We start from the raw sequence: 25,585 nt of genomic DNA on the forward strand, positions 1-25,585 counted from the left end.
GCAAGTGGTCCTCAGACCTCGCTGGGGGCCGTGGACAAAAGTAATAGAAAAAGTGAGAAGTGGAGAAAGCTGGGGATGTGGTTCACAGCTTTGGCACAGAGGAGAGACAAAATGCATGCATGTGCTGAGCCTTGAGAACAAGACAATGAAACTGGCATCAAGCACTGAGGTCAGCAGTCCATAGGTCAGAGCGACCACACCAACAGACCCTTCTGAATTAATCAGGGAAACACCCCTCCCATACTGGGAATTGTTAATTTATTGCCAAATTTTTGGATATATGTGTTTTACTAGTCACGGGTCAAGTATTCACAGTGATTTGCGCTGTAAGAAGCCATTAACTGTCTCTCAGACTAGCAAATCCAATGTCATCGATAACAATCCCTTCAGGTGAGCTAGCCTGGGACTGTCTGTCGGAAGCTGACTGACATGCTGAGCAGCCAGAACACGTCAACATACTCCTCTCTTCGCTGAGCATCTTTCAGACTAGGCAGATATCTTCCGCATGCAGCTGCTTTCTAGCTATGCTGTGAAGCTAGAAGGAGCTGTTGGCATTCATTCTATAGTCAAGCAGCAGTCCCTGGTTCAGGAAGATGCCAAGACTGATAGTTACCTGCAAAAATGTACAGTTCTTTTATTGCAGATTCTTTAGTCATGGTATACCCCTAAGAACTATTGAATGACAGAAAAAATAATCCCACATAGTGCCATTTCCCTCCCTGCTCTTTGTGGTACTACACAAACACACATGTATTACACACACATACACACACACACACACACACACACACATACATATATATAGTTCACAAACTGATATGGTTATTAATTTATATATCACTGGCTTTAAAGAAGCTGAGAGATTAAGAAAAAGCCAAGCCTGCATTACTCATTTTATTATTTAGCCCTCTGTTTATTCCTGTTGATCTGAATTACCGCATGAAACCATTCCCTTAACCCAGCTTTGTTGTCACTGATCTCCTTTTAGCCAGAGTATGAGTTACATATCTATAATAAATTGGTAAATATATCACATACTATGCTCTAGACTGAAAATTATATTGTTTTATACAATTGTATATTAAACCAGTTAAGAAAGAAGAGATATTTTTAATACAAATTTTTTCTACTGATATGAGTATGGAGGGGGGGTGTTGTGTGTGTGTGTGTGTGTGTGTGTGTGTGTGTGTGTGTGTGTGTGTAATGTAAGTGTACATGAGTATGTAGACCTTTGCAGGTACATGTGGAGGGCCAGAGATTGATGCTGAGTGTCTTTCTCAGGTGCTCTCCACTTCATTTTCTGAGACACAGTCTCTCACTGAACCTGGAACTTACTATTTTGGCTAGTCTGGTTGTCCAGCGAGCCCCTGGGATATGCTTGTCTCTGTTCTTGGCACTGGAGTTACAGGTGTATGAATTATGCCCAGGCTTTTACTTGGTTGCTAGGTGCGGTGGTCTCCTCTCGACCAGCGAGAAAGAACGACCACCACTCAAGGATTCTTCTCAGATCACACTTTATTGGAGAGCCTTTGGTTAAGGGAGAGCTGGAAGCGAGGGGCCCGAGCACTAAAAGCGGCTGCTTTATATAGGGAAAAGAGGCGCGAATTGCTGGCTGAACTTAGCCTGCCACCACCAGGCACCACAGGATTGGTTAGGGACCAATATATAGCTTGCGCATGTGCAAAGCCGAGGCGCGTATTTCATCGAAAGCATTGTCTTAGAAGTAATAAATCTTCAGAATGCAAGGAAGTCAGCGCCATCTTATAATAGCGATTGTCCCGGCTCCCTGCAGCTAGGGATCCAAACTCAGGTCCTCACAATGGCACAGCAAACACTTTCTCAGCACCCATCTTCTCTGGCCCATCTTTGATCTTTTCACATGGTTTCTAACCAGAATGTGACTTGCTTTGCTCTCAGCCTGCTGGATACGTAAATTAATGTTTTAAAATACATTTCCATTTCAGTTGTAATTTCTTTAAGTACCTTTTCTCTTTCTCTATTCTCCTCCCTGAAGGCCCAATACAAGCCACTGGTGCAGCTGATTCTCTGCAAACCACGGAGACATTTCTCTGGGGAGACACTGTTTTAGGCTGGGTGTTCCTTGCCGGCCTCTTTTTCATATAACATCCAGGTATCAATCTCAACCAATTCAGGACTGATTGCTCAGTTGCTCTCAATGGCCCTCAGAGACATAAATTCTTTTATGGCCGAATCCTGTCAACTTCTGGTTCACTGAAGGGTAGTTTTCAAGGTCAAGTCTGGATAACATTCTGTCCAGCTACCTATTTTCTCATTTTCCTTGGTAAGGACAACCAGCTTGCAGCTGAGCCTGTATTTCCACAGCCCTGTCCTCAGTATCTGCTCAAGGGCTTTTCAGTGCAAGTGTATTTGAGAGTGGCCCTACGCCTGACATTCTCTACGTGGTCACAGATAGGCCAATTCCTTTGGGAAAGAACTTGGTGGCTTTACGGACTGCTTCTCCCTCTGTAACAGCACTTCACTGGAAACCAACCGCTCCCTTTCCTTCCTTTAGCTTCCTCTCCCTCCCTAGTACATTCTGCTGGAGAGAAGCACTCCTCTTGGTCTCTGCTAACTAACTGCAGGGGGCCATAAGCTCTCCCTATCTTGTCGCACAAATCCTAAAACGTCTTGTCAACTCCTCACACATGCCCTTAATCCAATCACATGGCAGGCAGAGTCTCTGTGTGGTCAAGGACACAGTCAAGCATGGTGACATGAACCTATAATCCCAGTACCAACCATAGAGACCTGGAGGTCTATATAGACAGGCAGTGACGAGGAAGTCATGTGGTTGGGTTTACAGCCAATGAGAAGGCAGAACAGAAAGGCAATAAAAAGACAGGACACAGAAAGGAGGTTTCTCTCGCTCAGGGGAAGGACAGCAGCGAGTGGTAAGATAAGGTGGTCTTAGCTCTTGGCTACTGCTCGATCTCTGGGCTTTTAACTCTCTATTTGGCTCTGTGTTTCTTATTTAATAAGACCGTTTAGAATTACACTATCTCATCCTGTCAAGACCCAAGTTTCCCCTCTCCACCTCCTTACCCTATGGAAATGGAACGAAGAACTGACAGTACAGAGATACTGTGCATGGAAACCATACTTACTCTGTGAGTACAGAGGCAGAAACATGTCCAGAGTCTCAAAGTCATGACATTGGTTATTTCAGAGGAACATTTAGATATGAAGGATTAATCCAGAGCTTTGGCTTCATTTCTCCTTCCAAATCTTCCCCTCATCTTTTACTGTTCCCTAGAAACCTATCCTTCCCACATAGTCTTTGCCTAAAATGCAGCTGCTGCCCCAGGAGGCTGGCATCCAAAGAGGAAGGACTCTGCAGAGAAAGTCCTTGTCCATCCCCAGCCCTCACCTCAGTGCAACCCTCTCCTCCCCCTCAAAGCTCTCTGTACCCTGGAGCCTTTGCAGATGGAGATCTAAATCTCCATTATTCTTGAAGCCATCCTTGAATAAACCTAGTCCTTCCAAGAACTTCTGGCTTTTAGTGAAGCAGAGAACATCACAGACCTTAGTAACACCCCTGGGTAAATAAATCTACTGGCCACAGCACTAATGCTAATAGCATGGATGACAGTGACATCTCCACTTGAGGAGTGTGGAATTCAGAGGGTGAGTGCACAGATATCTCGAGTCTTCTTAGCATGCTACTCCAACTCCATGAGCCAAAGGATGAGAAATTGAGGTCCTAGTATTCCAAATGGCATAATACCCATCATGTAGCTTCCATCCCATGGGTGGGAAATGGGAGCCAAAGAAATGCCATTTCATTCACACATTGAAATAGGCCTAATCAGAGGGAACTAGAGAAAGGATAAGACAGACTTGTATCTGCCTCTCCTGAGACGACAGCTCACAGCTTTGCACCAGACAGCACAGGCTTCTTCTGTTCTTGACTATTCGATCTGCTGTGTCAGTTCTGCCTCATGCCCCGAGGGGATGTGTGTCTAAGGAACACACTAGGTAAGACATGTGTCTTGACTCAAGTATCACAGTCTCTTGCAGGTTTTATCAAGTTTTAATGTGGTTTGGAGATTTCCATGGGGCTCCTTTGGCCAACAGCTCAATTAAATGTAACCCAATCTCATACTGGAAGCTTCATTTGGTGATAAGAGAGGGCCAGTTGGGACTCTGTCTACCCCATTATTTGGTTTCACTTAGATGAAACTTCTGCTATGCTAAGTTTCCATACTACCCCTCAAATGCTCCCTAATTTCAGTGCTCTTTCCCCATATTCCTTCATATCCCCTTTCCCCTGCTTGCCATTTGATCCTCCCATTCCAGCTTCCCCGCTCACCCATAACTACTTATTTCCCTTTCCTAATGAGAGCTATCTGGCCCTCCAAGTTCCTTACTCTGTACCTAGCCTCTGTGGTTCTATGGATTATAGCTGGGTTATCATTGACTTAACAACTAATATCAACATATAAGCGAATACATACTATATTTGCCTTTCTGGGTCTGGGATACCTCACTCAGGATCATTTTTTTCCCCTAGTTCCATCCATTTACCTGGGAATTTCATGATTTCATTTTTTAATACCTAATAATACTCTGTTAGGTAAAGGTACTACATTTTCTTTACCCATTCTTCTGTTGAAAAATATATAAGCTATTTCCAATTTCTGACTATTATGAATAGAGCAGCAGTGAACATGGTTGAGCAAGTGTCTCTGTGGTAGGATGGAGTGTCCTTTGGATATATGCCCAAGAGTGGTATAGCTGACTCTTGGGTTAAATAGGTTCCCATCTTCCTGAGGAAGCACAAGACTGATTTCCATAGCGGTTGCACAAGTTTGCACTCCCACCAGCAATGGATAAACACTCCCCTTACTCCACATCCTCACCAGCATGAGCTGTCATTTGTGTAATTGATCTTAGCCATTCTGACTGGTGTAAAATGGACCCTCGAAGCAGTTTTGATTTGCATTTCCCTGATGATTAAGTGTGTTAAACATCTTTTTAAGTGTTTCGCAACCATTTAAGTTTCCTCTTCTGAGAATTCTGTTTATATCTGTACCCCATTTTTAATTGGGTTATTTGTTTTCTTGATGTTCACTTTTTTTCAGCTCTTATATATTAGCCCTCTATCAGATGTGGAGATGATAAGAATCTTTTGCTATTCTATAGAATGCCACTTTGTCCAAATGATGGTGTCCTTTGTCATGCAGAAGCTTTTTACTTTCATGAGGTCTCATTTATTAATTGTTGATCTTAGTGCTAACGGTGTTCTGTTGTGAAGTATTTTCCTGTGCCAATGAGTTCAAAAGTATTCTTCACTTTCTCTTCTATCAGATTCAGTGTTATCTGGTTTTAGGTTGAGGTCTTTGACCCACTTGGAGATGAGTTTTGTGCAGGGTGGTAAGCAGAGATTTGCATTCTACATGCAGCTGTCCAGTTTCATCAACACCATTTGTTGAAGATGCTGTCTTTTCTCCAGGGTATATTTCTGGCTTCTTTATAAAACATCAGGTGTCAGTAGGTGTGTGGATTTTTGTCTAGGTCTTCAATTTGACTCCACTGATCAACGTGTCTCTTTTTGTACCAATACCATGCTGTGTTTTGTTTTTAACTATAACTATGTAGTACAACTTGAAATCAGGACAGTGATCCCTCCTGCAGTTCTTCTAGTATTCAGGATTGTTTTAGCTATCCTAGCTTTTTTGTTTTTCCACATGAAGCTGAAAACTGTCCTTTCAAAACCTGTAATGAATTGTGTTAGAATTTTGACGGGGGTGTATTAAATCTGTAGATTGTTTTTGGTAGAATGGCCATTTTTACTATCTTAATCCTACCAATCCATGAGCATAGGAGATCTTTCCATCTTCTGATATCTTCATTTTTTTTCTCCAAATACTTGAAGATTTTATCATACAAGTCTTTCACTTTCTTGGCTATAGTTACCCCAAGATACTTTATATTATTTGAGGCTATTGTGAAAAGTGCTATTTCCATGATTTTTTTCCTCAGACCATTTGTCATTTGTATAAAGGAGGACTACTGATTTTTGTGAGTGGAATTTTTTGGGTCATTTAGGTACACTATCATATCATATATCTGCAAATAAAGGTATTTTGACTTCTACCTTTCAAATTTGTATCCCTTTGATGTCCTTTAGTTGTTGTACTGCACTAGCTAAGACTTCGAGTACTATACTGAATAGATATGGAGAGCGGACAACCTTGTCTTGTTTCTGATTTTAGTGAAATTGTTTTGAGTTTCTCTCCATTTAAGTTGATGTTGGCTATGGGCTTGCTGCAAACTGCCTTTATTATGTTGAGTTATGTTCCTTGTATTCCTAATCTCTCCAGTACTTTTATTATGAAGGGGTATTGGGATTTTGTCAAAGGCTTTACTGAATTTAATGAGATGATCATGTGGTTTTTGTCTTTCACCATTTCTTTCTTTTTTTTTTGTTCTTGTAAAAAGGTATCTGTTTGGATTTTTAATATAAAATGACTCAAACACAGAAAGAAAAATATCATACAAGCCAGTTACTCAATTTAAAATAAAACAGAAAACAAATGCAACTAACAAATTTCAAGTGACATGGCCTGTCTCCAGCATAGGTTAAAAAACAGGAGACCTCAAACCCAGTGTTTGTCCCTCTGAAGACATCTTATTTTTGTAAAAAGAAACCAATCCCTGAAATCTGGCAGGTGGTACCGGAGGCCACAGCTGTCCTGTAAATGGGGTACAAGTGGTTGCTGGAGTATGGCCATCACCTCCAGCTGCTTGCTAGTGACGGTCATCTGAAGGCAGGTCAGCCTGGACACCATATGACTCTGGCTAATCATGCAGTCTGAGCCTCAGGTCCCACAGCCTGGGAGCCTTCCAGTCCACATCTTCACTGAATCTCAGCCATGTACAGCCTCTTGTCACTGGATGCTGAGAGGATGATGGGCTCGTCAGGGTGGAGAGCCACTTCACTGATGGAGCCAGCATGGCAGGCAGCTTATGCAGGTTCCTTCTGCTGTGGTGTCCCACACGCACACAAACCTGTCTGCTGAACCAGCGACTACCTTGTTTCCATCAGGTGACCAAGAACACCGCAGGAGGTTCTTCTCAAAGTTGTGCACATTTCCTTGAAATGTCTTCAGGCGTCTCTCTTTGGGGGCAAGGGCCGGACATCCCAGACACGCAGTACAAAGCAGATCCGCATCAGTCAAGCAGCAGACAGAACGGCGGCCAGCAGCTCCACGTCAGTGACAAATGCCGACTCCTGGGTGAGGGGTCCAAACAGCACAGCACCAACCGCTAAGGCTCCTTTTCTCTTCTTTCTTTCTTTTTTAAGACAGTGTTTCTCTGTGTAGCTTTGGAGCCTTTCCTGGATCTCACTCTTCACCATGATTTCTTAAAGAAACATCATTGAGTATCTTCTTGTGTACTCTATTCTTTGAGAAAGAGTCTCACGTAGCCTAAATTGGCCTCAAACTCTCCATGTATCACAAGATGACCTTAAAATCCTGATCTTCCTGCCTTCCACCCCCAAAGTGCTGGAATTACAGCCATGCACCAACATGCCAGGCCTCTCCAGCCCTTTTTCTCTGCTCTCTTCCCTAGACATGGAAGAATGAGGTTCTGGGTATTACACCTGAAGAAGCTGGTGTGGTGGCACACACATGACCCCAGCACTTGAGAGAAGCAGGAGGACCGGACATTCACAGCCATCCTTATCTACGTAGCCAGCCAAGGGAAGCAGGAGCTACCAGAGACCCTATCTCAAAAATAAACAAACAAGAAAGAAGGAACGAACGTTTCCCCTCACAGCACAGAATGTACTCAAAACATTTCGATAGCTGTGTGTATGCTGAAGGGCTGCTAAACAAATGGAATTGATATCCGAAGAACCAAGCCTGTTGTGTTCTGCTCTGACGGATGTCTTTCCTCTTCTTCCTCTCCCTCCCTCTCATTTCCCCCATCTCTCCCTTTCTCTCACCTTCTTCCTGCTTTCTTTTCTTCTCTCCTTCAACATGAATAGCTACTGAGTAAATTTTCATGGAGTGAAGACTGATGGATTGCTACTGTGCAGATCACTGTGGCTCAATTTCTCCTGCTTGCTTTTAATGTTCTTTGATTGTGAGGGGAACTGAGGAATCCTAACTTACCTCCAGCTCATGACACATGAGCAGCTGACTTTGCAGTGGTGTTTCTAACTCAGAACTCTGTCCTCTGTATACACAGGTCTGAAATTCAGGGCAAAGGAGCTATTACTGTCTGTCCGTTTGGTTTGGGCTTTCATTAAGGACTGCTTCATAACAGATGTCTGGAGAGGGAAAGAACCAACAATGGTGACTCAGACATCAGTGATACAAAGAGAGAAAAGAGACAAAGCATATTCTAAGTACATTCTAGGCAGATGAGTGACTAGCTGTGGAGGGGCTTCCTCTAATCAAGACCCACAGATTTGCTTTCAATAGGTCAGGAGGATGCCAGAGTAGCTGAGATACACGAGCTGAATGTCTCTATTTGCATAATAGATATATAAATAACAAGCAGTGCAGGAAGAGATAGGGGGAATGAAAACATGGCATTAATCCAGTTAAAACTAGCTGGAATGTGGCCCACCTCTAGTAATGTTCAGACAATGAACTATCTTCCCAAACAAGTCCAGTGCACACAGACTGCCTGAGCAGCACAGCCCAGGCATCCTCAAGAGCTATTGTCCTCCAGTGTACTTCGCTCCCCATTCTCTGACAACCACAACAGGTGCTGGGCGACTTTTCCTGGGGAGCCTATTTCTATTTACGCCCAAGGTGAGGGCAATGATAGGGCAAAGAAACAATCCCGTCCAGTCCAGCTGCCGAACCAATCAGTTCATGGGTTTGTACAAGAGCACACATGAGTCAAGGCAGCCGTGGCACAAAAGGACCACACATCAGAGTGACAAGTCACGGAAGGGCCTCCCTGGGGTTCCCTGCAGTCTCCCCTCCCGTTACATAACTTGGGGGTGGGGCGGGTGAGGCTTCTGGGTTCCTTGTGGCTCTATGAGCCTGGCACATGCTGCACCCCTTCCTCGGGAGGGTTTGTTTCAATTGGGAGGGGAACGGCAACACAGGAAGGAACAGGTCAGACGGGCTCAGCTGACCTCTGCTCTGATCTGTTAGGGACAAACATCAGGGTTCGCTAAGGGACTTCACACTTAGTGAAAGGTACTGTGGGATATTTGTACAGTGTGAAGGTGTAGTGCTGTGACTGGTATAACAAAAAGCTCAATAGTCAATAGCTAGGCAGGAGGTATAGACAGGAATTCTGGGGAGAGAAAAAAAGAGGAGGAGAAATCTAGGCATGTGGGAGACATGAGAAAACACAGAAGAAGCATGATAGGTGGTACGTGACAAAACACAGATTAGTAGAAATAGGTTAATTTAAGTTATAAGAGCTAGTCAAAAACAAGCCTAAGCTAAGGCCAAGCTTTCATAATAAGTCTCCGTGTCATTATTTGGGAGACACATTATAGAGAGGAGATGAATAACTAGGCAAGTGTTCTATAATGTAAGATACACATTTGTACTGAAGGCTGTGGGAGTCCAGAGAAGATGAGACAAGGAATAAAGCAGATACTTTCTTAGTTCAAGTCATATAATTGAAGACAGCCATATTATCTGTGCACGTCCCTGACAGTGGGGCAGCCTGGGGGCGCGGCTTTGATCTACACCTGCCACCCCACCTCCACCCTCCATTGTATAGAACTGCCTACATTCTGACTAACCTATAGGAAGACAGTCCAAGAAACAGCCCCAGAATCTCATGTAGGATTCGCCATGGGGCTTCAGGCATACACCCAACCCAGACCTTTGGGCTAGCCCCAGTGTGACCCCCTGAAGCTCTGGAAACCAGGTTTCAGGCTTAGTTCTGTCATTCTTTTCATTTATTTTCTTTTGTGTTTTTGTGTTTTGCTTTATTTTGTTTTGTTTGGCTTTGAGACAAGTTCTTGCTATTATACAGCCCAGGCTGGCTTCAAAGTGAGAGTTGGCATTACAGTTAGGCACCGTCATATGAGTTTTGTCTGTCCAGTAAGTGGGTACATGGGAGTTGTCTTTTACAGAATACAAATGGGGTTGTAACTATTACATTACACGGTCTATTCATCATGCTTAGCAAATATTCACTGGGCCATCCCTTGTATAGCACTAGAGGTAGACACAGCAGCACTCAGGCAAGATCTCACTTGGAAGGATTATGTGCGGAGGTGGCTATGTGCAAACAAGAGACAGATACAGCATCAGGGCTGGTACTTCGGCTCTACCTCTGGCAGGCTACCACACCTGGAAGAACGCTGGGCCCAGTAAAGGCCATTACTATGGAGTTTGAAAGACTGCCCCACACAAGGCACTCAGGCTATTTCTAAATACAGCTCAAAGCCAACCAGACCAAATATGAACCAACTTACAACCAAATTGGTTCAAACTTCATGTAAAAGGCTCTGAATTGTAATTAAATTACGATACAACCACTCTAGAATGAGCATATAATTTGTTATCTCCTAGTACACTTGAAAGTATAACATGGGCTATTTATAATAAGTGCAAAATAATAAGTCATAACTGTCCTGGATACACAGGAACCTACTAAGGGAAGGGCTTGAGAGTTTAGCTAAATGAGGCTTGAAGATGTTACGAAGTTTAATCGAGTAAATGCCTGTTAGTGATCACTCCAGTGATCTGATTTATATTTTTCAAAATGTATATAAACTGCTACAGTCATAATGAAAAGCAGCACAGAAGTATCTCTAGAAAACTGGACTATAAATTTCAGTAAAGGAAATGAGGTGTCTGACCTCATGTGCTTTGCAGTGTTATTCACAACAGCCAAGATATAAGAACAAGTATTCTGTGATGACTGGATGAATAAAGAAAATGAAATAGGATTCAGTCATGGAAAAGAAGCGATTCACCATTTAGGACAAGATGAATGAAACATGAGGATATTGTGCCAAGTGAAGTAAGACAGAAGACAGGTACTGTGTGAGCTCAGCTGAGTACAGCATCTGTAAGAGTTACTCCCTTTAGATGGAGTGATCACTAACAAGCCTTCTTAGGTGGAAGTTTGTGGGTCTGATATGAACATGATCAATAGAGTCAAAGACACTGTACTGTTCACTTGGAATTTGCTATGAGTCCACATCTTAAATGTCTTGTACAAAACACAAGCACCTTGCCAGGTAAGGATTTTGATCAGTAATGAGTGTACTTACCTTCAGTAAAATGTATGCTCAGTCATGAAATGAAAAGATCATTCTGGCTTTTGTGTGGAGATGGGATTGTAGGGGCCACAGGAAAAGGCAAGAAACATTCAAAAGGTCTTCTTAAAGTAAGATATAAGAAATGTTTGAACTCAAGAGGAGCAAAGAAGATCGAGAAGGATCCAGTCAAGAGACAAGGAGTGGGTGGAACCAGCAGGACTGACCAATAGCTGACAGTATTGGGAAAGGAAGAGGAAAATCCACCCACATGGGCTACTGTGCAGATGAAGCTGCTGTTCACAGTGTCAGCAGAAAGACAGTGTCATTAAACAATAATGAATAAAAACAGTATCTTTTGATTGCTTCTGGTATATCCAGCACTACTCTTCGTACCTGTATACATTAATCTAATGTTCCTAACAGCCCTATGCAGTAGGAATTACCATTTTCAGCATTTATATAAGCAAGCAGGCTACAGGGCAAAGAGATTAAGTTGCCAAGGTTCAGTAATCAGTTGTTTAAAAAAAAAAAGCCCAGCTAGCTCAGTCAGTAGAGCATGAGACTCTTAATCTCAGGGTCATGGGTTCGTGCCCCACGTTGGGCACCAGATATTGGTGAAATTATTAAGGCCACTCCACGTAGTTAAAAGGGAGGTTTATTTAATGGTGTGACTTACAAATGAAGAGATAGGTAGATTACAGGGTCTGGGGAATACATAGCACAGTCCCTTGGTGTTCTCTGGGGAACTCTGCTTGGTCTACCTCCAGGTCCAGGGTCCAGGCACCAAGAGAGAGGGCGCATCCAGATCCCGGGTCTCCAGAGTCCTCTCTTGGCCCTGCCTTGTAGGCATGACAGTTACCAAAACCTCAATGGGGGTTGGAACTACCAGATCAAGGTTGGAATGGCTACCCACTACACCGGGGTCAGGTTTTATTAATTCAAGTATAGTGGCTCCAGAGTTGCATCTTCATGCCAAGCCACACTGCTTGTGAATTTGAGTCTGTGGCCCTAGTCCATAGCCTGGTTCTATTTCCTTCCACACATAAGTGAATGGTGTTGGGAACAGGGTACTCAAGTGGGAGAGTATGAATAGGCTCAACCTGGAACATGCACTGAAATTAGAACACATGCCAAGATGCTGAGGAAGGATCAGACATCAAAGGGTTACACATTCATCCTAAATGAGCATTAGTTTCTGTATGCCATACTTTATGAATGAGGAAGATGAGCCTGCCTTTGTTTGAAGTCATGGGAAATATCTGGGAGGAGTCTCTTGTCATGGTGGAAAGTCTTGCTCTGGTATCATACTCCTGGCTTCAAATTCTTTCTTACCACTTGTTGCCAGGATGACTTCTGAGTTATTCAGCCTCTTTATCACTGTCTTCCCATCAGTGAAGGGGACATAGTGACACTGTACCAAAGGCTGGTAAGCTTTTCGCCAAACTCAATTTCCTTCTAGCCACAAAGTTCAACTGTACCCTCCAGTTTCTACCAGTTTATCATGGCCAGATGGCTCTGGCCATTGGGATAAGAGCAGAGGCCATGGGCACTGCCTTCAGATCTGGCCCACAGGCATCATGCAGATGGCACTCCTCACTCTTCTTCCTCTCCTATAAATCAGTTCAGAGGCTCCAGGGGAGGACTCAAAGGCCCTGGAGTCAGCAGAACCACAGATGTAAGCAGCCTGGCTGATTTGTGTGCACAGGTAGATGGCCTCCATCTGTGTGAGCCAGTGGCAAGTGTCTGTCACTAAATTCAGAGCTGGGGGCTTGCTTAGCAGGGAGATTTCACCAGTAACCCCGCTGGTGTAAGTCTCTACCTTCAGAGGTTTGTCTTCATTGTCCCTGTGACTGGACTGGACTTCCCACGGACTAGCTGTGTCCCTGACGTTTCTCAGAGGTTAAACTGAAGGCGGAAATCTACTCTGGGTGTGGGTGGTGCAATCCCATGGACTAAGGGAAAAGAGAGGGAAAGTTCTGCTTCCCTGGGTTTTCTGGTGTGCTAGAATGTCAGGAGTCCAGTCATGTGCTCCCACTGCCATGAACTCTGCTGTTCCTTCCCCACCATGATGAATTGCAGCCCTGAAACTCTGAGTCAGAATCAGTGCTGCCTCCCACAAGTTCTCTGTATCAGGTAGTTGGTCACAGACAGAAAAAAATAACTATTACTTTTTTATATTCAAAAGGCATTATCAAACCATCTATAAAATAGTATCTGGATAAACATGCTTTAGAAACATCAAGAAAAACCATCTCTATACTTCTCTTTGTTACAGCTAGAGAATAATGAGGACTCATCTGCAATCACCATTTTCAGGTAAGATATCTTACTACGATTAATAGCATTGCCTGTTCAAATACAAAACCAGCTATGAACAGACTGTCTAACATGGGCACTACGGAAAGCACGGCACCAGGACCCAGAAGAGCTCCAGAGGCTGGTGTGTCATCTTCTGTGCTAACTCTGCCTGGAGATGTCCATTTCGAAACAGCAGAAGTATGCTGCTTGACGGCTTCTGCGCCATCATGAAGGCTGGAGGCTCAGATCAAGGCACTTGCCCTCTGCTCCCAAGATGGCAAGCTGCTCATTCCTCTTCAGGGGACAAGATATCGGGTCCTGGCTTAAGGGGAGTGAAGGACAATGGATTCCCACAGCCCTTTCACAGAGTGGCTAATCCTTTTAGAAGGATTCTTCCTGGTGACTTAATCACTTCCTAAAATTCCATCTCAATATCGCCTTGGTGAAGGCACCAACAAAACAAATTGGAGGAGGACACATTGAACTGTGCTCCAGGAGCTTCTCTGGCCCCACCTTGAGTCTCCATGACAGGCACTGGCAGGAGTGTGGGATCAATGTGGCTGGTCTTTCCAGGAGGAATGGACAGCCTTGCAGAAGATTTTAGTCAAGGGCTTTATTACAAGACAGAATCTCCCTTCTTGGCAATTCTGCTTCATCTGGAGAACTCTGTTCCTTCCACACAAAGTGCATGTGAGTAAGGACTTCACAGACTAGAAAATGGACTCCACCATACAGAATCCAGGATGCATGTCTAGAAATGGAAATGGCTCTTCCTGAGAGATGCCTGGAAATTTATCTTTATTATGGTCATAAAGTGAAAACCAAAACAAACAATAAAAAACACCTTTAGAGCAGAATGAGCTCAGTAAATGTGAAGACTACTGTCCAATGCTGATATTTTGAACCAAAAGGAAATTTAAGCCCCTTGTTAACTAATTTGTCTATCTACGTGTGTCTATACAGCTTACTAAGGTTTCTCCAGGCTTAGGCTGGCAAATGAACCTCTTAAAGCCTGATTTTATATATTTTTTGGTTCAATTCCAGGCTTTTAAGATGTGGCATTCCACCATCCCTGAGCATCTTGTTTATCTTCAGAGCATCACAAATCTTATTTTAAGAAACAGAGTGCCATAGATACACAGGCTCAAACACATTAGCGTGCTCACAGAAACCCCTTGTTGGTGGAATTCTCCAGTGCAAAGACAGACAGGAAGCAATGCCCAGGGTAACAGATCACAACCACTGTGCAGATGAAATGCCAAGGAAGTGCCCATCCCATAGCTACCCAGACAGGACGTCCAGAGTTTATGCATACATCTCAACATCCTTGAAGAGGATGCGAGTGTGTAACTAACACCACTCTGGGAGCCTCTTCCTCCTGTTCACAGGCTGAGCCCTAGCCAGGCCCACCTCCTTCCCTTGAGCTGCGTTTGCTTTCATCCTGCAGCTGGTTTCTGTCCTTATGACGTCGACGTTCTTCATGTCCGCCCAGCAAGGGTCGAGGCTCACCTACAGCTCTGTGCACACAGCACTTCCTCGGGACTCTAGACTGTCCATCAATAATCCGTCTCCTTTGCCTCTAGTCTACTGAATCCTCTTTCTAATTTTTGCATTACAAAATTGCCCGGAAAGGGTGGTGCTTTCTGCTGTATCCAAGAATGGGACACGGGGCTGGACAAGCCAAAACATTGTCTGCCACTGCTTTTGCCCTGTACCACCTGTGAAGCATAATAACAGTGAAATGCCACCCTCAACTATACACACATGGCCTGCACAGGCTCATTTCCAGAGTGCTCAAGGCCAAAAGCAGTGCTTTGTGGGAAATGGAGAAAGCCCGTGCTTCTGGCAAGCCAGCTCTCCAGAGCTGCACACAGCTGAGGTAACATCAGACATCCTCTTCTTTTACCTAATGAGAGAATAATGGCCTGTTCGTCTGTTGGAACTAACAGACACGGCTGATCTGTCACATTCAGCTACACTTCCACCATGTGCAAAGGCTTCTGGGGACTAATTCTGAGGAGGAAGAGTCATCTGGCTTGTAAAAACATTATGTAACCAAAACAAAAGTTTTCTCACCCTAGATGAAACATTTACTGTCAACAATCTGTCTTCTGTATTTGCCCAGAAAAACAACATTCTCAAATATGACACATACACACACACATTTTTCACACTAAAATCTGCTCTCATGAACAATTACTACAAGTAATTTTGCTTTGACTTTTATGTTAAATGCTTCACAAATGAGCATCTGGACTAAATATGCCTCCCCATGTAGAGGAGGCCACAGGCCACTTACGTTGATTTTGAAAAAGAAAGACAGAAAAGGGGTTACTTTATTTTCCCACCTCTTACTGTGATCATTATATAGCTCATTATTTCCACAAATGGGTTAGGCAAGAAATCTACCATCTATGATCTATGATCTCTACCCAAAGTGTCAACTGAGAGGCGGACCCAGGCCTGGTCTTCCTGGCAAGCGTGCTGACAGCCTTACTGTGGACACGCTCCTGCTCTGTACTCAAGCTTCAGAAACATGAATGTCGTCTCGTAGAGCCGTCAGCTGAAGCAGCAGCTGTGCTCTCTTGGATGTTCATGTGGGTGACGTGGGGTCAAAATGATTTCTTCCTTTTCCTGCTCCTCCTCGTGTGACAATATAATGGCGATGACCAGACAGTTCTTTGAACACTACATGGAACACATTTTCATTCCTAAGCTGTTAGCAGCTCCAACGAGGAAAATCTGGCCTACAAAACACTAGTTTTTTTTTTTCCTATTTAGGAAGTTGTTATTGTAGTTGATAACTGTAGTCATTTTGGTTTAAATCTCCTATCTACAGTGATAACATATTTTCCTTGTGTAAAAGAAAAAGAAAAGACAAGTAAATCAATTTTATAAACATTGCTTTAATTTTCCTGTTTTCCAATAACATAATATAGCATTCTAAATCTCACTAATTCCTATTATAACATGTAAAGGAGATGCCTAATCATTAAATAAGCAATCCCCATTGTAAGGATTCTATATATGTGCAGCTCAGCACCTTATTATTTCATCAGCAAGCGACTGAGTCCCAGCCTAAAAGGCCGGGCATGCACTCCCACACTCTCGTTCTGCACTCTCCCTCCGAGAGGTCTCTCTGTCTCTTTCTCTTTCTGTCTTTCTGTCTCTCTGTCTCTGTCTCTGTCTCTGTCTCTCTCTCTCTCTCTCTCTTTCTCCTTCTCCTAATAAGGCTCTAAAAGGTACCATGGCTCATGATTCCTCTGATCTCTTCCACTGCCAGCCAAACTGCGGCCACTGCGGCCAGCCACCAGTGCCACCATCTACCCTTACACCCATATCACATGTAAAGGAAACATCTAATTATTTATTATATTTAATATCAACACCCAATTTTCTTGAATTTTAAGGGTCTTAAATATCACCTGATTTACTTTTGTCCAAGACCAGTAGAGGCTTCAGCTTCCCTGGAACTGGAGTTAAAGAACATTGTAAGCCACGTGGGTTCTGGAAACCAAACCCTGGTCCTCTGCAAGGGCAGCAAGTACTCTTGACTGCTCAGCTGTCAACCTAGCCCTGATGAAATCTATACCTGCCTGTTTCCTGGCTCTTGTTTCACATTCTCTACCTCAAAAAGTAGAGAGAAACTGAGGCACTTTTCCTTTCTCCAGTTCCAGCCAAAACTATAAATAAATCCGTTTCCTTTGACCAATTCTGTTTCCTGTCTTTTTCATCAACCTGTGAACTAAGACCTTGAAATTACAATTCTACTAAATGAACACTGCGTGATTCACGCATACATGGGTAAATATATATATTACTGAATATTATATATTATATATTTCCTCATTTATGCAAGAAATCTTAACCTTGCTGAGTAAGTGATTAAATGAAAGATGCATCTGTCATGCTGATCTTGTTTTCATCATTATACCATCCTCTACATTCTGAAACACTTGGTAATAACCTCAAGTTTTTATGTCCAAAGAGTCAAAGCTGGGGGAGAGAAAAGATGCAGCCGACCAAGTAGTTATAAAACAGCAAACGAAGCTCTGGCAGTGCAAGCAGGGTCTACTCCTGAGAAGTGAGCCTCTGACACCGTGCATGCTGTTCAACACTGTCGTCTTCAACACCCACAAACTTCACAAAGGGGACATTTATGGTGGCATGAATGTGGAGTGTCCCCACAGGCTCCTGTGTTTGAACACTTGGTAGCCAGCTGGTGGCGCTATTTCAGGGAGTTGTAGGGCCGTTAGAAGTGGAGCCTTGCTAGAGGAAGTAGGTCCCTGTGGGGAGATCTTGTAGTTATAAAGCCTGGCTCTGGGTCCCGCTCTCTGCTCAGGGCTGCCCATGCACATGCTGGTTAGCAGCATTCCTGCCACATGCCGTCCTCGCCATGATGGACAGCATCCTTCTGGACGATGAGCCGAAATAAACCACTTCTCCCTTAGTTGATTCTTGCAGGTCTCTTGTCACCTCACCCAAAATGACACGGTCCACCATGGATGTGGTTGTGTGGACTTTTGCAGTAACAGAACAAAAGTCACAGATTGAAGCATTTACCAGACAGGCAGCGCAGCAAAGCAGGAAATCTATGCTGGTAACATTCTTAGCTTTTGGACTGGCAGAAGCTAGTGGTCCACTAAGTTAATACATTCCAAAATGCACTTAATGGTTGCAGTGACGCTGGGTCAGATGTACAGACTGATGATAAAACAGCCCATGATAGTTTTGGCTCATAATTTGCACTCTGCACAATCATGAAGTTCTCATCAGTCAGTCTGCAGCTTCTTCAATACAGATGTATTTTTCTCAGGGAACTTCGGTTTACATCTCTTTGCATAGATAGCCTTTATTGGTTATTTTTAAGCCACAGAAAACTTAGAAGGATTTTTTTTTTTTTTTGAGACAGGGTTTCTCTGTGTAGTTTCTGGCTGTCTTAGAACTCATTCTGGCTGGCCTGGAAACACAGAGATCCACCTGTCTCTACCTCCCGAGAGCTGGGATAAAGGCATGTACCACCACTGCCTGGTTAGAAGGAAATTTTTTAAAGATCTAAAAATTTTCTTCATCCAGTCTGACAGCTTGTTGTTGACATGAGATCTGCTCACTCCCAAATATTTTCTTGTCTGTTTCCCCAAGTAAGGACATGTTCTTCTATAAGAGCAGGATAAACCATGCCAGCCAGGAAGTTCATACTGTACAATATTGCAAAACTCATTCTGAGACATCACTGGGATTCTTCAAATTGTCCTAACTGTGCTTTCCACAGACAGATCCCTTGACAGCTAATCTTGAATGGCAACTTGACCACATCTGAAACCATCTAAAGCCCAAGCAGCTGGGCACACCTGTGAGGAGTTTTCTTGAGTGAATGATTTGAGGTAGGAAGACCCACCTAAGTCTGGGCCATGAGCCATGGAAGAAGGAATTGTTCATTTAAAGCCTGCTTTCCGTCACTCTCACTGACAGGTTCATCATCCTATAGCTGAGACATTCCTTTAACATGCTGGTGTTAAAACCTACTTCTTTGGGATTCCAAAATTTACAGAAGACTAGCAAATCTCCAGGAATCCTCTGGGACTCTTAACCTTAAGGACTGTACAACCACTGGTTCCTTGGCCTTCCAACTGGGAGACATCCATGGACTACTTGGACCACAGCCTGCAAGCCACTCTAATAAATCTTCTTTACACACACATACATACATACACACACACACACACACTATACATACATATATTAAACACATATATATTCCCTAAAGGAACAGAATATGTATATATACTTTTGTATATTCTGCATATATATGTATATATACATATTTTGTTCCCTACCTATCTCTCTATTTATCCATATTCTGTTCCTTTAGAGATGACAATACAGGTCCAGTCCAGAATCACAAGGTACACTGAGTGGTGATGTCACCTAGAATGGCCTCAGTCTCTCTGACACTTGTGTGGACAGGAGGGAATGAGGAGTTTCAGAGGCCTCAGTTGGGCTCCAGAGCCACTGTGATTGTCCACAGATCTTGTGGGCAGCAAGAATATATCATAGAGATTCAGCTGTGTATTAAAGTTATCAATGACCAGAGCAAGGGTCTGTCGGGTCTGTCAAGAGGCAAGCCGTTTATTATTAATATTTGGTGATATCCAGCCTTTAATATTTCAGCTGTCTTCTGCTATGAAATCCTTGTGTGCCCAGGCCAATTGGTAAACCATTCAGCTCCCCAGACCTGCTGAAATACTAAGTTACTAACTCCCCTGCTGAGCTTAGGAAACAAGCTGGAGGGAGGTAGTCCAATAGCTGTGTTTCTTGTGCTAATGAAGCTCAGACCAACCCCTAGGCTTGAGGAGGCCTAGTGGTTCTCCAGAGCAATTGACTGAGAACAAAACAGGTTTTTACATATCAAGGTGGGAAGTAAAACATTATTCCTGAGGAGGCAGAGAACAGCGTGCCCAGGGATAGAAAGGGCAGGCATTTTCTGTAGAAAGAGACAGAACGGCATGGCCAGAGAGAAGAGAGGAGGACAGAGGTTCTGTAGAGGGTAAGAGGATCTCGGGTAGAGTTTTCTGAGTGCCAGGAGTAGAGAGTAGCAGAGATGGAGAAAGAGGACACAGAGGACGAAGATGAAGCTGGAAGCATAGGAGTTTAGTCGTTAGCAGGACTATGAGCTGGGGAACTGAACGGAACTGAAGCTATAGAAGCAGGACTTCATCCCAAAGAAATAAAGTAGACGGATAAAGAGCTGGTTATGTCTAGAGTTATTCCTGCCTTGAATGCCTGGTGGAGCTATAGCTGAATGGATAGAATTTTGACTTAGAGGAATAAAGTTAGCAGACATAAGAACATAGTGTACATGGATTTTTTTCCCCCCTCAGATATCCCTCACTGGACGTAGCTAAACCCTGGGGTCCCTGGGAACTTCCATACACAGATCCTCAGCAAGAGCATCCCTGGAGTGCTGCCGGGTTCTCACTGCAGCCCATGACCTCTTCCGCTGTCCTGCGTCTGCTGCTGCAGTCACTTGACTGGGGCGTCTCCCTCCCGGGCCTCCCACTGCGAAGCCCCTTCTCCTCCCTTCCAATGAGTATTTGAGAAGTTATGCCAAGACTATGTAAAGATCCTCATTAAATAATCATTTACTTATAGCAGTATGGGCTTTCACCCATGTCTGTGATTACTCATCTAGATGTTCAAAACTGTCCCAGATTTGGGCCCTGGAAGCTTCTCCAACCTGGCCCTTCTGTACTCTTGGCATATATAGCCATCAAGCTTTAAAAACACGTCTTCCTGGCACAAAACCACGTCCCAGAGTCACTATGTACTCTTCCTGCCTTAAACCTGGGATAAGACGTGTTTCTAAGACCCTCTGGTCCCTTTCAGTGGAAAGCTGTTTTCCAAAATAGAACCCTTGATACACAGCAAGTCTTGTGAATGCATATGCTTATTTATTGCTATATCTTACTTTATAAATTGAAGACCTTGAGTTCAAACAGGTAATCCCCAACACAATCCTGCAGTGTAGATAGATTCCTTCTAGTAATGGTCACCCAGTCTGTAGCCCCTGTCCTCAACAGTAAGGACACTGCCCCTACGTATCTTCACTACAAGTATTTACTTGGGCAACACCCCATCTGACCGCAGCCTTTATTGCCAATGCCCTTCTTGGACAGGCAGACATTCTCCTCAATCCAAATCCAAGCCGGGAGACTCTCTCCACGTTTCTGTCAAGTGGCAACATCATGCTACAGTCATTTTAGCCTACCCCAATTCTTGACCCTCCCTCCTTACTCAACCCAATTTAATCAAATTTGGAACAGACTGTTCAGAAAGAGAAAAAAGTTATAGTTATATCAAACAGTGCAATTCTCTTTTATTTGTGGGCTTAATGAAAAATCATTAGAAGTTCTAAGTCAATTCATTCTGAACTAGAATAATTTAGGTTCATTCCGAAGTAGGAGAAATTGACTTCATTCCTCTCCTAATTTCAGCAGGTAAAAATTTCAGTGGCATCTTTCAACTTCACCCAGGAAGATAATCCACAAAACTAGTCAGGAGGCACACTACTAGTCACACCGGTGGTCTTAAATATTTTTGAAGTGATGATTCCGAGTTCTTCATTTAGAAATCTGAAGAAAAAATGTAAGTCCTGAGGCTAATGAGATGGCTCAGTGGGTCAAAGTTTGGCACGTAAGCACAAGGATCCGAGTTCAGATCCCCAGAGCCTGTGCAATTACTGGGTGCACATGGGTACCCACCTGTCCTGCACATGGCAGGCAGAGACGGGATCCCAGGGCAAGTTGGCTGGCCATATTAGCCAAGTAGCAGCTCTGGGGTCAAGGGAGACAAATTCTGCCTCAATACAGATGGTAAAGAGGGGTGGAAGAAGACGCCAGCATCAACCTCTGACCTCTCCACGCATGCACACACGTGCACCACTACACACGAAGTACATGTAGCCATCTATCTTTTTCTCTGAAATAGTCATAGACCTCTTTGTGCCCAGAATCTTGACCTGGAAGTTTATTATCGGGTTGACAGTGATTGCTCTGATGCTGTAGATAACTGAATACAACATTTTAAAGTAATATCAGATGGGTCACTAGCAAAATGTTATAAACTCCTTCATAAAAACACTTCAGGTACTCCAAGACAACAACTGGGATAGCTTCATATTGAGTCAGTCATACTAAGTACAAAGTCAAGTTTCAAAACATTGAATGCTAAATCAGTGGCGGGCAATGATTATGAAAATATGCTCAACCTCATGACTCAACAGAGTAACATACCTTACAACCAAAACCAGATAGCAGTGCCCTCCTGACTGGTGCTGAAAACAGTGCATGGGATGGAGCCCATCTTAGCAAGACTTGCCAGCAGAGGACACTTGGAGAGCTAGCCCTGCCTGGGAGTGTGCAAGCTGGTGCCAGTCTCAGAAACAATTTACTGTGTTTAGTAGTGGCAAAAATCTCTCCCCGCCTCTCCCTCTTTCTGACACAAATCAGAATTTGACCCCTGGGGATAGAAAACAAGAACAGAAAACATGCATGGGAACATGGAGAACAATGGAACCCAACCAGGAGCACATGGCAGAATGAATGGAACCAGGCACAGTCACGTGATCAAACAGCCTAGGTAGAGAAGAATAGCTAACTGATCTAAATAATATGGAAGAACCTCACAAATATCCAAACAATTACAAATCCATTAACATAAACATCCCCAAAACTAAAATATATCTCTGAGCATGTTTGCATATGTAATGAAAAAGACACCCCAAGTTCAGGACTATGCTTACTTTAGGGGACAATAGCTGAGGTGGGGCAGGGTTGAGGTCCCCAGGATCTCAAAGGCATCTGGAATACAATTTATATCTTAACTTCCTAAAAAATACACAGATGTCAATTTTTATTATTACTTTTTAAAAATATTTTTATTAACTATTTGAAATTTTCAGACATGTAGTTTGAACATACTCTCCTCAACTTTTCCCCTTAATATTAAAAAGTGTAAAATGTTCTTTTCGTTAAGTATTTGTTTTAATGATCTATTTTTGTGTCTGTCTGTGTCACCTGTTAGCTGGTGCTTGCAAAGCCAGAGGAAGGCATCAGATCCCCAGAGCTGGAGTGACAGGTGGTGTGAGCCACCTGACATGCTGGGAACTGAACTCTGGTCCTCTGGAATAGCGCAAGAACTCTTAACTCTGAGCCAGCCAGCCATCCCCAAGTATTTCATTTTTAAAATGTAAAGAGTCTGCCATCTTTAGAACTCTAGGATTGATTATTTTTGCTGGAGGGGGGATTTCTGAGGGGTGTGAGGACAATATTCTTGCCTCACTTCTAAGGTGAGTACTTTGCCCCCAGCTACGGGGTGGGTAAGCAGGTTCACACAGCATAAACTGGGATCTGTCCCAGCATTCTCTGACGGAGTAGAAATGGGGTGAGAATTCAAAACTGGTTCCTGAGAGTGGCCTCTTCATGCCCCATCAATGTTCTCACACAAATTACTTCATCTAAGCTCCAGTAACTCAGAGGGGGCATAGCTTCACGATCTTATTCATCTGTGGGTTTTTGTTGGGTGGGGAGTGGGGGGTAAGGTCTCAACTGTAGACCAGGCTAACCTAAAACTCACTATGGAGCCCAGACTGATCTCTAGCTGGCAGAAATCTCCCAGCCTCACTCTTCTAGGTGGTGAGATCCCAGGACTGATCCTGGCTCACGGCTTCCTAAGATGGAAACTCTGCAGGGGTCAATGCTTTTCCAAGGTCATGGCACACAAGAACTTACATCTAAGTCTTCTAACTCCTAAATTCACCAACTTATCAACCAACTGCATCACCATCGACCCCATGAAACATCATAGAATTACCATGTGATTTAGGGGATGGAACCACCAGAGACCTTACAAAAACCTTATTCCTCTTTTTATCCACCCCACCCCCATATAAATAATCAAAATGGCATTTACAAAGAATGCTTTTTCCACTCTGGTAGCACCCAATGTGCTGACCAATTTTCCTGTTTCCCAGGTTGTTAGCTCCTGCTGCTCAGAATCGAGGGCACCTTGTGACAGACAGGTTCATACTTCAGCACACGAGTCATCCCTTATTGTCCAAACTGACTGCTCAGGAAGGTAAATTCCACTTGTTTCTTCTTGTCCATCTCAACCTTTTGCTTATTTTCTTTCTCCCACGTGGCTCCTGGGTACTTTATTCTGTCATTCTTAAACTGCTGATCCCTCAAGGTCAGAGAGTCAAGGACACAGTTCTCCTTACACCTCTACCCTGGAATGTATTTCAGTTCCACTCAGGCAGTGAGATGCCACGCAGGCTGTGACTGCTGTGACACTTACTCTCTGATGACTTATTTTTAAAACAAAAAATCATGTTAAAAAATAAATGAACTCCATCCTGGAGTGGAGGTGGTTACAATCCTGGATTGTTATTTTTTGCTCTCTGGGACACTGGTCACTTCAAATAAAGAAATAAAACAGCAGCTTGGTCTTTTGAGCTGGTAATGATGAAATTTCAAATGTGGCATATTTGGATCTCAGGTTCTTTTTAATAAGTTTTCTCATTTTTTGAAATTATAATTACATCATTTCTCCTCATCCCTTTCTCCCTTCCAAGACTTCCCTTCCCATGTACACCCTCCCTTGCTCTCTCAAATTTATAACCTCCTTTTCTTTAATTGCTGTTACACACACACACACACACACACACACCAGGTTCTCTTTTGATGTGTGTGTGTGTGTGTGTGTGTGTGTGTGTTAGTACTTAACAGTTTCTGTCATCACAGCTCTAGGAACCAAGAAGGGCATCTTGTGGAATCTGAAATACGGAAACATGGGTTAGGAGAGGCAGAAACTTGTAAGAAATGGTCAGTTGCTTGAAGGTGTCACAGCACATAAATCCCTGCATGTTACTGATCCGTTAACTGACATGAATGCTGTTACACAGATGTGCAAATATCTACGAGCTGGGAGTGGCTGCAGGTGAACGGACAGGAGCAGTGTGAATTCAGTGCGGGCTGAGTGGCGATGCCGCCCAAGGAGGCCGGGAGCCAAGGGCGCTCAGTGCTGCACTTTGCATGTCTGACGCAGAGGGCTGAGGTCTGACACTAAGGTTAAATGGCAAGTGTCGGTCGGCATCTACACGAGCCATTTCCTTACTGGGTGCTTACAGCCTTCCCAGGAAACGAATACTGCTCTTTATCACTCTCTCATTTATTCTGCAATAGAGTCTGAACTTCAGGGTCAGTGCCCAAAGTCACGGGGCTGGTGAGCGGGTGAGACCAGATTTAAACACATGTTCTTCTGGCTCCAGTGGATGCTCTTCCCCAGGATGCACTGCTCTGCACCACACAGCACCAACCTTCTACAGTGACAGCTAGGATTCCACCTTGTTTTCAGTGGCCTGAGGTTTGCTTGTCTGCAAAAAGGAGTAACTTGTACTCTGTGTTTGCTGGGAAAGAAGCGCAGTACTGGGGGAAGAAGAGCTCTGCCTCTAAGAGAGCGCTTAGGAACTGTCCACACCCAACCCGATCCAGTTCAGTGAGGCAGGACCGA

The 25,585-nt window shown here is 43.8% G+C and overlaps 1 protein-coding gene across 10 annotated transcripts in view; it reads right to left on the reverse strand.

Annotated features, from left to right (window-relative positions):
• Lmntd1 (lamin tail domain containing 1) overlaps positions 1-25,585 on the reverse strand; it is a 220,304-nt gene that overhangs the window by 148,690 nt on the left and 46,029 nt on the right. The window contains exon 3 of one of the 10 annotated variants that reach the window (XM_076568303.1): positions 8,142-8,299. The exons of 8 other annotated variants lie outside the window; for them this stretch is intronic. In XM_076568303.1, coding sequence (XP_076424418.1) covers positions 8,142-8,152 — 11 coding nt within the window. In that variant the 5' untranslated portion in view covers positions 8,153-8,299. Of the gene's footprint in view, positions 1-8,141; positions 8,300-25,585 lie in introns of those variants that run through there. One more of the 10 variants, XM_076568302.1, reaches the window with a different exon arrangement.

The sequence above is a fragment of the Peromyscus maniculatus genome, chromosome 3 (assembly GCF_049852395.1).
Source record: "Peromyscus maniculatus bairdii isolate BWxNUB_F1_BW_parent chromosome 3, HU_Pman_BW_mat_3.1, whole genome shotgun sequence".
In the NCBI taxonomy this organism is placed as follows: domain Eukaryota; kingdom Metazoa; phylum Chordata; class Mammalia; order Rodentia; family Cricetidae; genus Peromyscus; species Peromyscus maniculatus.